The 15982-nt window shown below is 41.2% G+C and overlaps 1 protein-coding gene across 1 annotated transcript in view; it reads right to left on the minus strand.

The window, feature by feature from the left end:
• Positions 1 to 1288: 1288 nt before the first annotated feature.
• LOC149321574 (uncharacterized) overlaps positions 1289 to 15982 on the minus strand; it is a 28460-nt gene continuing 13766 nt past the window's right edge. The window contains exons 3-5 of the mRNA XM_089514543.1: positions 11908 to 11966; positions 10205 to 10381; positions 1289 to 2814 (exon numbers count right to left, since the gene is read on the minus strand). Of these exons, the coding sequence (XP_089370669.1) occupies positions 2744 to 2814; positions 10205 to 10381; positions 11908 to 11966 (307 nt within the window). The 3' untranslated portion in view covers positions 1289 to 2743. The remainder of the gene's footprint in view (positions 2815 to 10204; positions 10382 to 11907; positions 11967 to 15982) is intronic.

The raw sequence follows: 15982 nt of genomic DNA on the forward strand, positions 1-15982 counted from the left end.
TCTTAGAATGGTTCAGCATTCACCAATAATCAAATCCAAAAAAGATCCCCCGTACCAAGACTATGCATAAGGAATGCTTGGTGGTTCCCCCCCCCCCCTTAATTCAATAATAAATGAATATAAGTCTGTAGATTTGATGCCGAGGTGCATCCTTTATGCACACGTTCTCCCTCATTCTCCCATACAAACCATTCTGTTTCTCCCCTCCTTCCCTGCTTTTGTTTTGATTGTAAGGTGCAGAACTCAGTTGGTTTCATGAACTATTTTGGATAATTCAAAGTGTGTCCAAGCAAACAATGCCCTAATGTCAGTTCCTCACTGTAATTCATTTTCAGGATGTTAAAATGCTGCATAATCTTTATTAACAGGTTTTTATGTAGTCTGGGATTCTCCTGCCCTATGATATATAGCAGTGAGATATATAGATGGGGGTGGGAAGGAAAGGGAGAGAACTGGAGTGGGCAACTTGTGGCCCCTTCAGATGTTGGACTGAAACACCTATCAGATCTCACTAGAGACATAAAACTTCTGGAAATGTTGAGGACATTGGGAGGGGGGACTTCCCCCCCAATTAAAACAAACAAGAGAGAAATTAATTTGTGACTTGTGCCAATAATCTACAATTTAAATTCATTTCAGTTTTTGATTCAGTTGAAAAAATAAGCTGTAGTTAAAAGCATATGCTCATCTAATCCACACACATTATCTGCAGTTTTCCTATTTATGTGTATGAAAGTGTGCACAACAGTTCATGTATGTAATACTGATACATAACATGGAAGCTGGCTTTTCTACTCCTCTAGACTAGGATATAAGCTCATGAAGAAGCATGGAAAAATATTATAGTTTTTTGTGGATTTTTCAGGCTATGTGGCCATGTTCTAGAAGAGTTATTAATTTTCCTTTTCTTTGATTAAAAAAATCACTTTGATTAAAGCTAGTCAAGTTTTAATCGAAGCAGCAAGAACCTTTGTCAGTATGCCTATCTATCTCTGTGTCTTTTCATACTGCTCAAGCCCCACAGACTATAGCTGGAGCAGTTGAGAATGCTAAATCATGTCAGTTTTCAAATAATTGATCATAGTAATCACAGGACTTTCAATGCTTGTCCTTCAGTAAATATTAATCTGCCACTGCAATCATTAAGCCTGATGTCACACAAGATGTATGAAGATTTTAAAATGAATGGTATCTCAATAAAATCATAGCACAGCATAAATTATTATTTTTTTCTTTATTGTACATTAATATAGGAGTAAAGAACTAAGCTGGTGAATTTAAGTAATTGTTGAAATTATTTTAATGCTTTCAGCAATGTGTAACAGTAAAAACTGTAGTCAGTGATCTTGCCATGATAGCAGGTTGTTTTTTAAAATGTGTCACTTTTTAAAGTGGTGAAATGTTGGAGACCTTAACTCAAGCACAGACAAGACATTAAAGGACAAGGGAGATCTGCTACAGTCCTACCAATCATGCAATAAACTAATATCCATTTACCTAGAAACAGGCCACAACGAACATAGTGGTGCTTAATTTTTGACATAGGGCTATGTTGCAACTCTTGCTTGTGAATAAAATCTCCAGAATCAAAAATCCCTGCTTGTGGACTGTGACATGGGCAATTTGTGGATACAAAGATCTTTATTTGCAGATTATCCCAATTTAGTCTGATAATAACTTAGATTTAGAAAGAATGCATCTAGATGTTTGAAGAAAGTTTCTTTATGTTTCATACTAGGAAAGCACTATTGAAGATATTTCAGGTAAGATAGACACAGACAATATTTTGGATTTTTTTTAAAGAAGTTCAATTCAGTCTAGAAGCACACTCACCACATTCAATGGAAATATATCTCCTATCTTTGGCTGTTGTTTTGTGCCTTCAAATGAACCACAGCTTATAGGAATCATGTTCTAGGGTTTTCTTAGCAAGAATTATTCAGTTGAGGTTTGCAATTGCCATCCTCTGGGTCTTAGAGAGGGGGTAATGCACCCAAAGTCACCCAGCAGGTTTCCATAGCTGGGTGCTGATTCGCACTCTGGTCTCCTAAAGTCCTAGTCCAGCCTCAATCCACTGCTCCACACTGTCTCTTTGATCTCTAGAACCAGGCTTTGAAAAGACCACTTCTGAGAGAGCTGAGTATGGCTGTACAGAGGTGATTTGTTGGCCCCTTGTGGTGTTATCAAGAAACTTCCCCTCCATCTCTTTTGCACTGAAAACAAAAAAGATCTTTTGGAATATAGACACATACATACATGTATGCTCTCAGTCTCAGGGGAAGGCAATGGCAAACTTCCTCTGAACAAACATGAAAACCCCATGATTATGACCATAGGGTCACTATAAGTCAGAAATAACTTGAAGGCACACAACAACAATGCCTTGATACCTTTAAAACAGGGACTGGGGGGGGGGGGTGTCTGAGACTCTGCCCAATTCATGGGGAGAGAAGCAATAAGACTGCTGAGCCAGTAGAAGATTCACTAGAATGTATACCTGCCTTTGCAATCCCTAAAATGGGGGAAGAATCTGGGCTTGTGCATCACCTGAAGAATTTGCTGGGAGCTCTTATTTAATTTTGTATTAATATTACATTTGTTTTTACCCACAGGCATTTTTGTGCCTTAGGACAGACACAATAAGCTTTCTGACTAAAAGCTGTTGCTATGTAGGAGCCTAGCAGCCTGTCAATGTTCCCATCTTCCTAGAACGTTCCTATTCCATTTTCTGGCCTCATTTGTTTCACTGCTGATCTTCACTGATGTATGATTCAAACTGTTGCCAGCTTCTCTGAAAGATCATGTGTCTGAGAACTAAACAAAATAAATTACTTAATTCAACGGCAGCAAGTTTCACAGATCAAAAGTTTTAAACCCATTAACAGTTAATATAACCGAGAATCACCTTAGCTCTAGCATTACATGGAAAAGTAAATGACTGAAACCTGTCCACTTCTATGCTATAATCACAGTTTTATATACTTCAGCCATTTCCCTTTTTACAGCCAGATCCTATGCACCACTGCATTCCTAAAACAGCTCAGTGCTAAGAGTAAGTGATCCAGCAGCGGCACAAGGAGAAAACCAATGTACTTGAGTAGGAACACAACCTGGATACCACTGCTAAAGTAGAAAGATAACATCTAATACCACAAGGTCATTAACATGGAGCTAGTTTTATTGCAATCTGTACAAAGTCCTGCCTTGGGTGGTTTCTGTACTGGCCAGAATGCTCCAGGAGCAGCCTGGGGTATTCTGGCCCCAGAGATGCCCAACTTCCCCCTGTTATTTGGGGCTCTCCATTGCAATGCCATCTATACCAGGTGTGCACATCTCACTGTGCTGCCTGGTACGGCTATCACTGCAGCAAGTCACTCACTCTGAGGTCAGAACAAGGTGCCCAGCATCGATCACTTGGCTGGGTGTCTCATTCTCTCCCTCCTGTTCTCCTTTTTATGCTGCAAGAGACTAACATGGCTACTTCTTTGAAAAAAATCCTCTCAGTAACCATGGGGGACACCAAAAATCCAAATCCTGGGAAAATGACCTTTTTTACTACAATACACAAAATTTCCGCAGGCTTCTGTCAATTGTAGTCCCCCTCCCCTGACACACACACACACACACCAAAAAATAATTTTTCCAGGCTCAACACAAATATAAAACGGCAATTTCTTGTAATAAGCAATGCTTAGAATGAGAAGTTGCCAGAGGCTGGGTCTTGCTTTAATCATGGAAGTGCCAGCCACAATGTGCGCTGTTAGCGCAAAAATAAATGAATATCAATAGAATGTTAGCTGTTTCTTTAGTTGAACCAGAAAGTGCTAATCCTTTTTAACTTTTATTTACATGGAACATTTGCTTTACCCTGACAATTCCAGTTGCACTTCCTAGTTATCTTTATGTATCTATCATTCTTTTAAAAGAGTGTTATCAAGGTGTGGATGCACTGTTACTTAATATAACAATGTTGTGACATTTCTCTCTCTTCCCCATATATCTGTAACCTTTTGTTTTCTATTATTTGGCAGCTGCAATCCTGAGGTTTTCATGAAACTATTTAATTTGACACAAATACTTCTTCCTTGACTGCTAAAAACAACAATGTATTTTGTTTTTATCGATATTACGTTTAATCCTTTGAGAGTCTTACACCACTGTGAGTTTGAGGACCCAAAGTTATTGTTAGATACAGTGAGTCTCTTCAGACTGCTGAGTTTGCATATCATGGAATGGCAGGAAATGTTAAGCTTTATTTAATGTTTTGCTATTGTACATTTAGTGCTAGGTATACGGACAGGTGCATTTGGGATTTCTTCCCTTACGGATGGGCCACAATATTATACCTGAATTTTGGTAATGTGCATCCTAAGCAATAGGGTGAATGAGGGGTGGCATTTACTACTTAGCACCAGGCAGCAAGATATTTTGTTGAACCTGCCCTCCACAGTGTTTTTAAAGAGGTGATAGCCTATGATTCAGTACAAGCAGCATGAAGGTATAATATTTGTACTACGATCCAAGTGGACTGCTCCTTCTTATTTCTTAAAATTCTGCATACATGCTCATATATTTAAATTAGAATTGGACAATGTTTTTGCTCCCCAAATGCTCCAGAGATGATCCTAAGGGACCTGGAAGTCAGCTTGAAGGTAGTTGCATCCCTGCAACAGATGTCACCTGGTGTGGGAGTGGGGCTTCTGGGGGGTGGGGCTTCCAGGGGCAGTACTCACTCCCTTCCCTTGTGCTGCCCCGTCCTTTTCCTGATGAGGAAAAGGGTGGGATAACGCACATCTGGAGTGCGTGGGGAAGGACAGGGGTGGCGCAGGGGAGGGCCTGACCAGGTGTCACCTCCCTTCTGGGATGTCACCCAGTGCGGACTGCACCACCGCAGCCCTCCTAGTGATGCCACTGCTTGAAGGCACACACACACACATACCTGGCACTTCCTGCTACTCTTACCTCCTCCCCCTTCAGTTCAGCTCTGGAGAAGAGATGTTTCAGATGAATAAAACATGTTATGTACTTCCAGAGATAGTAATATCTCTGCCTGCAACCTGAGTCTGTCTTTTTGTAGTCTCCTCCTGCCAGTCTTCAGTGTAGGGCTCTTCTGCTTGGAAAAGCTTAAATAAGTAGGAAAATAAGCTAAGGGCTTGTCTACACAAGCCAGAATACTGTGGGCTACTCCTGGAGTATTCTGACAATGGAGCTGCCCTAGATTCCCCGTTACTTCTGCGGTCAGCAGCAATGATGGGCTACTTTCATGTCTGCACTCAAACTGAGGATTTGGCCCTTCAACATGTAGACAGGTCGTGCTGAGGGTGGAGGGAAACCAGTTTAATTGGCCCATGCAGGCATGCCCTAATAGTGGATAACAGCCAAAGGCCAATTGATGTTTTAAAGATCAATGAAACAAATTTCAAATAAAAAACAACCCAGTGATTTTCCTGAGCATTGAGACAACAGGAGAAGTCAGAAGACCAGAAGGGAAAACGTATGAAGGATGACAAAACAATAATAATAATTTTGCTGTACAGTATTCAGTTTGGAAATCTAATAATACCCATGGAGAAGGGGCCCTCTGCCCAAAAAATCTGAAACCAACTTTGCATACAGGATTCTTGCCTTAGATGACTGAGAGAATTGGAAAGAAATACAGAAATTTCACAGAACTCTATGCTTCCCCAAACCCTATAAAAGGAAGGACAGATGCATAAATAAATCTAGACTTTCCGAGTTCCCTTAGGTGTAATATAACTATGTTGCTACAGACATGTTAAAATGGTGAGCAACTGTCCCATTATTTCAACAAGTTCCATCTTGCTCAGTCCTAGATTGGTTGATTAATAACAAATACATGGACCAGTCCCATTTTGTGTTTTAGCCAGTTTTACAGTTTAGTTTCTGGCTATGTGTGTTTATTCAGAAGCAAGTCCCATTTGAGTATAAGACAAATGAGTGTAGAGCTAAATCTATGACCCAAGATACATCAGTAGTCCAGTGGCACCTTGGTTTCCTCAAAATGGAGAATATATGAAGAAAACTGTCAGCAAAAGGCATTTAATGTCATATGTACCATGCAGCCTGCTCCCTTGCTGAATAAAGTTTTAAACAGAACAGAAATGTAGAAATGTATGTTTAATAGTAATCTGGATACTGGCACAAAATACGACCTCAGTAAGGTCTGAGCTTTTGTCCCCACCAAAATATGGGTAAAGGATCTCACTATTTGCATGCTGCCCAGTTTCAAAGAAATGAATTATGTGTGTGAACTATAGCTAACATAGAACTGGTAGTAACAAGTTACAAACAACATAGTTATTTGTAATTAATTACCCCTCTTTTTCTAATAAAGTTGCATTTTAAAATGTACTGGAACTGAATTTTGAAAGTAGTGTAAAAAGTGGAAATATTTGTTTGCACATTACAGCCAATGTTTTCTAGATACGTCTATATTTTGGAGCATTTTAAGAGACACTCTGAGTATATTTTTTTTCAAGATTTAGACCATTCTTTTATTATTCCTAAGATTTCTTTAAAAAATGTAATACATTGTGTATTTAAAGCAACAACAACAACAACAGATTACTTTCATTTGGGCTTTGTGACAAGTTGCATAAACAGATTACTTTTTAAAAGCAACTTTCCAAGCTCTGGTCCTGCTCTTCCATGATTTGGATCAAGTGTGTGATGCAGCTGCCTCCCAGCAGAAACTATTGTGTTAATTCCCAATGCTGCTGGATACCATTGTTCTAATCTTTGTTTTAGTCTCAGAAAGGGCAGAAACCACAGTCATTGTTTTGATTTAGTTTCTGATTACCTCGTGTGTAGACAAATTTCACTGGATGGTGTGCAGAATTTGAAGCTAGTCAAGCTTTAGTCTAGATGCGGTGCAATAAAAAAACATAATCTACTTATTACCTTACACCTTGAAAAAACTCTTGGCAATTTCTTTGCACAAAGACGTTAAAGCCATCCACTTTTGACTGTAATGTGGTCTTCCTCTGTTCTGACTGCCTTCCGCTTTAGCAGGCCTAATTGTCCTTTCTTATGAGTCATGTCATCCCATGGCATGTTCAAAGTATAACAGCATCAGTTCATGCACTTTTTGGCTTCTAGGGAAAATTAGGACTTGATTTGCTGCCCAACTCTTTTAACTGTGTGAACATGGGCAAGATTGTGCTGTTAGGCTGTTTAGTTCTAATTAAAAGATTTATACACGTTTAGACTACACAAAGACAAAGGAGATTACCGCACTACACACTTATAGTGTTGCTATTCCACTTTAACTGTTCTGGCTGCCTCCTGTTGCATTCTGGGATTTGCAGTTTAGGGAGGGGCAGATTGAGTTCTCAGCCAAGAGCTCTTAGGCCTCACTGAACTACAAAGCCCAGAATGCAACAGGAGGCAGCCAGAGCAGGAAAAGTGGAATAGTAGCACTATAAGATTGTAGTGCAGAAATCTGATTTGTGTAAGTTTACAAGTACTTGAGCTGGGAGTGAAAGGACTGGTCTGTAGTAACAATAACACAGTAATTCAAGAAGCTGTGCAGTATCATGTCCCTGAATTATGTGAGGTTGGGTATACTTTCCTAAACATACAACCTCAGTCACAACTCTTAAAGGAATAAGAGTGCTGTTCTCTTTCACATCTGCCCGCCCACCCCTATACCTCATGATAGTATCAGCTGATGACTTCCATAGAATCATAAAACGTTCCCCGGTGCATTCTAACAGGGGTGCGCGGGGGCATGCAGGGAGTGTGACGGGAACGCGATGGGTCCCAGAACGCCATTTTTCCACACAGCAGAACGCCGCCTTTGCCACGGGATGTTCCCATTGAGTTCCAGGGGGCACAATTTCTGGGAACGCTTTGAAACAGTTCCCAGAAATTGTGCCCCCTGGAACTCAATGGGAACGCGACGGGAACGCCCAGCGGCAAAGGCGGTGTTCCGCTGTGCAGAAAAATGGCGTTCTGGGACCCATCGTGTTCCCATCACACTCCCTGCACGCCCCCGCTAGTTTTAACCCCGGTGTGATAAACTTCATAGTATCAGAGTTGGAAGAGACTGCAAGGGCCATTCTGTCCAACCCCCTGCCATGCAGGAAATCACAATCAAAGCATCCCCGACAGATGGCCATCCAGCCTCTGCTTAAAGACCTCCAAGGAAGGAGACTCTATCACCCTCTGAGGGAGTGTGTTCCACTGTCAAACAGCCCTTACTGTCAGGAAGTTCCTCCTAATGTTGAGGTGGAATCTCTTTTCCTATAGCTTGCATCCTTTCTTCCCGGTCCTGTTCTCTGGAGCAGCAGAAAACAAGCTTGCTCCCTCCTCAATATGACATCTCTTCAAATATTTAAACATGTCACTGAGCTCATGAAAAAGCTCTGCATTTCAAACCAAACTTTAAAGGAACTATACAAACTGATGAACCTTACCCAAATAGATCCAGCATCTCGAATAGCATGTTTAATGTTCAGATTAAAATCCGGAGGACCTATTTCAAGTGAGCCTTTCCAGTTTATGTGGCCCTTTGTTGTTGCTGTGTGCCTTCAAATGATTTCCAATTTATGGCTTGAGAGATGGATAAAGACGAGTAAAGAAAAGGACATAGGAGAAATGATTTGATTTGAGGCTGCAGTATATCAGACATATGCCCCCCATAGCATAAATAGTAGTGAATTTCTCATGTCCTGTTGTACAGTATCTTTAAACTCATTATAAATTCTTTAATCTCCTAGCGTGGACATTGCTGAATGATATCATTGTTTTCATTGAAAAGAATACACTTGCAATAGAGGAAGGAAGGAGTGCTGAGAAAAAGGGACAAAAAGGTAAACACAATGCAACAGATTCTATGACTGAGCAAGCACAGGTTATGCAAACAAGTTTCTTGGCAAGAGGACTGTGTCAGAAAACATGAGCAGGGATTCGTGTTTTAAACACATGCAGGTACAGTCGTATGTACTAGAGCTGAGTACCTCTACATCCAAGTTTGAGACAACAGAGAAAAAAACAACACATTCATTCAGAACTTTAAAATGTTTGCTCTAATTAAGAAGGCAAGGTTTAGTATGAAGAGCTGGACTTTTTTTTTTAAAGTACAAAAATCCCGAGAGAATACATTTGGGAGAGTGTACTTGCTAAAGCTTATGAAGATGACAAATTGCCTAAAGACCAAACTGAACTGGACTAAAATTTGTCTAGAAAAAGTCTGTATTTTTTTGTCCCCGAAGCAGCAGATACCTTATGATTGTACAATTGCAGAAAACCAAGAAATTCATTTTACTCCAAAGAATAGCCATGCCTTCTGGTATATTGCTACAAGTTTCCAAGCCAGCTACTATAGGAGAAAACATACCACCAGTGCAAAAGAAGAAAAGATAACTTTCATAAGTATTTGTATATGAGGATTTTGCAAAAAATATTAATCTTGCTACAAGCTTTACAGGATCATATCACAAATATGCAAGCAGAGCCCAATATAATTGGGTTCAAAACACACACAAAAGGACAGTGTATCCAGACAAAGGCATTTTGAATGACAGCATTGAATCCATGAGGTATACTAGAATTAGCACTGAGGCTGATCAAAGTTGTTGCAAATACATATATTGTAGGAGGAAGTGTTCTGTGAGTCAGGCATCAGGCATAAGATAACTTGTTTAAAATGTGTGGTAGTGTGCAAGGAAACAAATCCAGCCTTAGTAGACATAAAAGGAATATCAAGTATTGCTAATTAGAAAGCTAGCCTTTGTAGTAATGAAATAAATAAATAAAACTCATGCCAAATAACAGCATCTAAACTTTCATGTCAGGTGGGGGGGGGGGACACCATTTAGCGCATGTTATGCACCCCTCTGGTACAATATTTAATTTGCATTTCATTTTTGAAAGTACTAATTTAGTTACTGTAAGTTATGAATATTGGCATGAAAACATAATTTCCAGTATTTTGGCAAGGTAAACATTTCAACCCCCGCACATGCACAAAGCTACATTTTTTTGTGCTCAGAGCTAACCTTTTTAAAATCTAAAAGAAGCATTGAAGCTTGGTTTGTTTCTTTGTTATTCTAAAATAGCAAATTCTTGCTTTTGAGTACCATAACATATGCAAATACATTCTCTCTCACATACCCATATACACAGAGCCTTTGTGATACTATGAAGGAGTTTGGATTTAAAGGCTAGGAGGGAGTCTGACCTGTCTGCATTCCTGAGCCAGTTCTCCTCCCCTGTCCTTTCTTTTTCCTCTTTGAGCTATCCATGAGTAGAGAACCAGACGGCAGGAGAAAGACACCAGGTATTAGCTTGCACAGACAATGAGATAGTATCTCACAAAAGGCTCCCCACAGCAATGACAGCTCAGCAGTTACACTTCCTACAAAGAAGAAAATAGTCTGCGTTGTTTTGCTTTTCATCCGTTAGGCACAATTCTAGTTAAATCTTTTGAAGGCAGAGACCAAAATACTAGTGGCCTTATAATCTAGGATTGATCCCGCACTGTCCCCCTTGAATCCAAACTATTTCATGGATGACCTCACTGAGTTGAGGTGGGAGAGGGGACTGTCAGTGATTTTATTCATTGGCTTCAAGAATTTTCTTAGTGTCTAACATGATACTGCATCTAAATACACAGGGAATGGTAGCACTAATGAATAATGGATCAGCTGTAATGTTGAATGCAACATATGAAGATAATGGTCATTCTTTCAACCACACATACACCACTAACCTCAGCTATCTAGCATATTTGATTTAATTTTGAGAGATCATATCTCACAGTGATGACAAGAGATTCATTAAAAACTTATTGATATTCCCAACCTAGCTTCTATTTCAGATGAAGAGTAATGATAGAATTACTCATTCATTCCTCAAGTTTAAAACAAAGGGTTATTATCTCAATCTTCAGATTCCACCAGGCTGTTATTTTACTGAATTATCTGAAGACACATAGTCATCTTATAAAATTAATTTAGCTCCTCCAAACTGCATTAATATCCTGCAGCCTAAAACTAGCCAGTGATCACAAAGACCAGCCCCAGTACTAATGATCAAGAATCTATAACAAAGGTTACGAAGCAGCTTCAAAGCAAAGTCACTATTTTTCAGATTTGATCTACCAAAGTGAAATGGGATTCTCTCTTAAGAACCAATATCCTTGTTAAATAGTTCTGCTCATAGTACATGCAGGACAAACATGACTACAGAGGTACACATGATAGCCAACATCACAAAGCAAGGACACAAAGCGTCAAGATACAAGGCAAACAGAAGTGAAGTATATTGAACCATTAACATAGATACAACTAACAGTATAAAACAAAGAAACAAAGACCACTGAAATGTGAGCACAGGAAGGGTGAGCAGGAGAGTAACAAAAATAGCTATATTCAAATTTATTAGCTTTAAGTTTGATTTTTAAAGATGCTAAATCTGCAGGGTCCTGAAGTTAGGAACATCTCCTTAAAACACTAGGCAAGATAGCTCTTAACTGAAAGATTAAGGCAGTGCTAATGTACTAAGACAGTGAAACACCAACTGAAAGCCTCCAGGCACCCACACTGAAACACTGGTGCAAGGTCCTTAAGATGCACAAAATAATATGCTAATGCAAATTTTAAAATACACATCTAGGCAAAACAGCAGGAGAATTAAGCAAGACAAGACCACATACAACATATAGAGATACCTAGATAGCCCTTCACTTCTGTATCCTTGCAAGATATTTTGGTGCGGTATCTATCCTGTGTCCTATACTAAGCCCCACCCTCATCAGGTTACGCCATTTTGGGGAAGTGACAGGTTCCACTGTGAAGAACCTATCTTTCTCCTGGGCATAGAGCAAACTTGTCAATTCTTGTACTAAGATATGTAGGCACATCCTCTGAAGAATATACTTACCAGAAAGACGAGGGTAGGATGATGTTAAGGGAAGCAATTTTTCAGCTGAAACAAGCAGGCTAAAGAGAAAGAAAGTGCAAGTAAGAGACAGAAAATGGTCCTTAAAAACAGGGGGAAGGATCTGCCAGATGAAACCAATGCCAGATAAATGAAAAAGCAATGTTTGGGAAATTATAGGAAGAGATGAAAAGGGACCAAACTAGAAAAAGAGAATTTGAACAGGTGATAGATTCCAGTGGGTCGCCCTCTAAATGCTTGGTTCCAAATTCATTAAAATTTGCAGACACAAAACAACATCTCTGGGGTTTTATTAGGCCCCCAGTAATGCATCTTTGGATGTTTCATCAATAGGTATTAAATAAAATAAGTGTACTGGGATGACCGGAGAACAAAAATGCTTTGTTTGGTATCACTGTGGGTTTGCCAAAAATCAGAAACGTGTTGAAGGCACACAACAACAACAATCAGCAATGATGATATCCATAGGGTCTTCACATATTCCAGTCCCTGAGCAATTGAACTGTTGTAAATCATAAATCGTGTTTGTGGTCTTCTTAGTGAGGATATGCTTTTGTAATGCATATCTCTCATTGGAAGCACTGTCTAAGTGGGGTAAAAAACAACAACAGGCTTAACAGCTTATAGTGGCCAGGCAGTCCTATGTGACGGGGCAGCCAGTGTGTTGCAATGGACAAAATGTTGGATCCGGGGCTGGATGAGATCAAGGTCCCAATTCCCACTTAGTTAAGAGGTGACACAGTGGATTAGTCACAATTTTTCAGCCACACGTGCCTCAAAGTTACAGGTAAAACCACCAACTTGAATTAAAGGGAGTGCGGGATACAAATAAAACAGACAAAAGCCAAAAAACTCTTCAGTGATAAAGTTTGTGAATAACTACTTTCCTGACTGACTGTGGCCAGGAAAAAATCTTTTGAGTAATCTAAAAGAAATGTTATATTGGCAGAAACAGTAATAAAGAAGCATTATAGGCTAGCACCTTTTGGCAATTTATTTGCAAAGCCAAGTTAGTCTACTGGGCAGGCGGATTTCAGAGATGTCTCCACTAAAAGCAGGGTCTCAGGTGCAAAAAAAATGAAAACATAAAAACCCTCTGTAGTCTATATTGTTTTAAGAGTACTTTCGCTTCATACTGTAAGATACCTTGGATTAAACAAATAAGCAAATGCTTCTAAATTTTACTGTAGGAAAAAAGAAATAAAAAATCTGGAGCCAAACTTTAAAAAATACATTTTGTTCTTTTGCCTCATAGCGATTAATATGGATAGTTTCCCCCTAAACAGCATTTATCTTGCGCTCCTGACACCAGGGGAAAGTGTTCAGGAAGACACAACTGAACAGGTGAACAAAAGATTCTAGGAAATACTCTGCAGCAGACAGTAAGCGTAAGCAGCCAAGGTGGGTTTTTAGCTAACACCAGGTGTTTCAAAAAGAATGGCGCAAAATCGGATAAGAACAGCCTTACTTTTGCTCCGTTGCTTTTGAATCATACATTAAGCAGCACCGAGCAAATATTCCCAAAACTACCTGCATTAATAAAAATGCTGCCTTCTATTATCTCAAACAATAGACAAAACAAAGGTTTCCTGTACTATATTTTATATAAGGTTTGTTTCCCAAAGCAATTTAGCCTAAATGGCAGCGTAGCAATTGCAGCAACCCCCAGAATTGTTCCTCCACTTTCCAGTCATTCTGTGTGTCCAGCTGCTTGCCACGGGTGTAAATATCAGAATTGTTACCTCAGTTGTTACCTTGACAAATTCAAGATACAGGTCTGGTGACACAAGGCACATGCTGAGCTAATGAAAACACAAAAGCTACAAATATATATTAGCCTCTTCCTGTCACCTCTTTGAAAATGAAAATGGTAGCTTTACAGGTGTATGGCTAGATTTCCCTCACCAATATGTAAGGCACAGCATCCAAGATAATGCTACAGAGCACCGGATTCAGGTGCAGGATCCAGGACAGTTCATAATCCCATCACAACTCATACTCCGAGAGTGGATCAGGATCCCACATAAAATCCTGAGAACAGGGAATGAAACAGATCCTGACCTCTTGGGAGAAAACAAATCCTTATTCTCTTTGTAGTTTGTTATGTGTTTGCTTGTTGTGCTGTGTGGTGTGTGTTGCTGTTTATAATCTGATTCTCAAATACCACCTCCCCCTCCAAAACTGGGGGGGGGGGGGAGAACACCCCAACACCTTTCTTCTTCATTAACAAAGAGAGTGCAAACCAGATCTGAGCAAGTCATTTCAAGTCTCTTAAATGAGAAATCAATATAATTCCACAAGAAATGAGGAAGGCTTATGGGAGTACTTCCTTCACTTCATTTCTAGCATGGACAGAGTGGGCTATGGAGCACTATGGACCTTCAGCCAGCCATCCCTGGCGCTCTCCATCCTGTCGGTGACAGAACAGCAGTCTCAAGTGCCCTAGGTCCTTTGTTCCTCTGGATCTTGGTTTCAAGCCAGTCTGAAACCACACAGAAAGGGATGAACACTTCCCAGTCCTTTTGGGGCTGGCTTCCCCCCCTCCATTTTGGAAGATTTATTCAGGGTGATAGTCACCAGGGTGGTTTGAGAAGGCAAAATTACAAACACTTTCTGCTGTGAGGCTTGACAAAAACGCAACCCACTAGTTCCACTTGCTTTTTGTAAGCCAACAAATGTTTCCAGCTTGATTCCTGATCCCCAGACACCACCTGGCTTTGGGCAGGAAAGACAGAGTTTGCAAAGTGTATCTCTAGTCGGTTGATCTATTAAACACTTAAAATGCTCTCAAAGGGCTTCTTCCCCCGTGTGCTATGCTTACTGACCCAGGGCTCCAGGTATGGAGAGAGATCCTGTGGTGTCTTTGAGACGGACTGAAAGAAAGAAGTTGGCAGCAGGAGCTCATGCTGCCACCTTTTCTTTCAGTTGGTCTCAAGGGCGCTACAAGACCTCTCTACAGACTGATTCTACAGACTAATACAGCTATACCTTTCAAGTGCTACATGTATGTTGGTGCACCCATAGGTAACAATATTCCCATCCCAAGAGTTCACTGCACAGAGATGGCAAGTGATGAATGTGGTGGGTGCCTGTGCATGTACAAACCCCACCATCACTGCTCACTGGGATGGACTGGTTTTCAGATCGCAGGTTCTCCCGATCAGGGATGAATTACACCGGATTAAACAAGAAAGGCGTTCGTTCATCTAGTTCCAGACCCAGAACATTCACAAAAACTTGGGAAACATTCCTCTCCTCTCTTGAAAGAAAACATTTGCGTTGCTTATCATGCTTGAAATAGTGGTCTACAGCTGCTGCCAGCCCCAAAAAGAGGCAAACAGCCCTCCAAGGGAAGGGGCAGCCTGAAGAAAAGCGTGGCAGACCTTTCTCTACAGTCTCTACAGAGACAGCCTGGGAGGGCATGCCATGCAGAGGTGATGCCAGGAGCCCCTCACTGGCCCAAGGGGGGCGTTTTCTTTCTTCTAGATACTTATATGGACCACACACACATAGACACAGAGAGAGAGAGAGAGAGAAGACAGAGACAGGGACACAGACAGAGAAAGAGAAAGCGGGGTTAATACAATCGTCAAGGCAGCGCTGGGAAAGGTCTAAAAAGCAGCCTCTGAATGGGACAGAAAGCCAGGAAAGGCGGGGAGAGGGCCAGGGACACAGCTGACTTGGGCTTCATAGGAAGGAGCCGACGAAGCCGCTGCTCCAAGGGCCGGCGGGGCTTTCCAGACCAGTCTCTCTAAGGAAGCTTGCCCCAGATGGCTCCCTGGGAAGGAGAGGGAAGGGAAGCACTGCCCCAGCGCCAAGCCCCAAAGAAGAGCCCCGCCGCCCGCCCTGCCTCCGCCTCCCGCCCCTGCCCCTGCCCTGGCCAAAGAGACACAAAGGGCCTCGGGGGAGCCCCCTTCCCTGGCCCCGGCCCTCCTTTCCTCTTTCGGTGCCTCCAGACGCTTGGAGGGGCCTGGCTCCGGGCACACTCTGGGCTTGTGGCACTGGGGCTCCCTGCAGTCTGGAGGCGGCTTCCTCCGCACTCCTCCTCGGCCGTCCC

Source organism: Sceloporus occidentalis, unplaced genomic scaffold (genome assembly GCF_023333645.1).
Source record: "Sceloporus occidentalis isolate IW3139 unplaced genomic scaffold, rSceOcc1.0.p SCAF_1, whole genome shotgun sequence".
Classification (NCBI taxonomy): domain Eukaryota; kingdom Metazoa; phylum Chordata; class Lepidosauria; order Squamata; family Phrynosomatidae; genus Sceloporus; species Sceloporus occidentalis.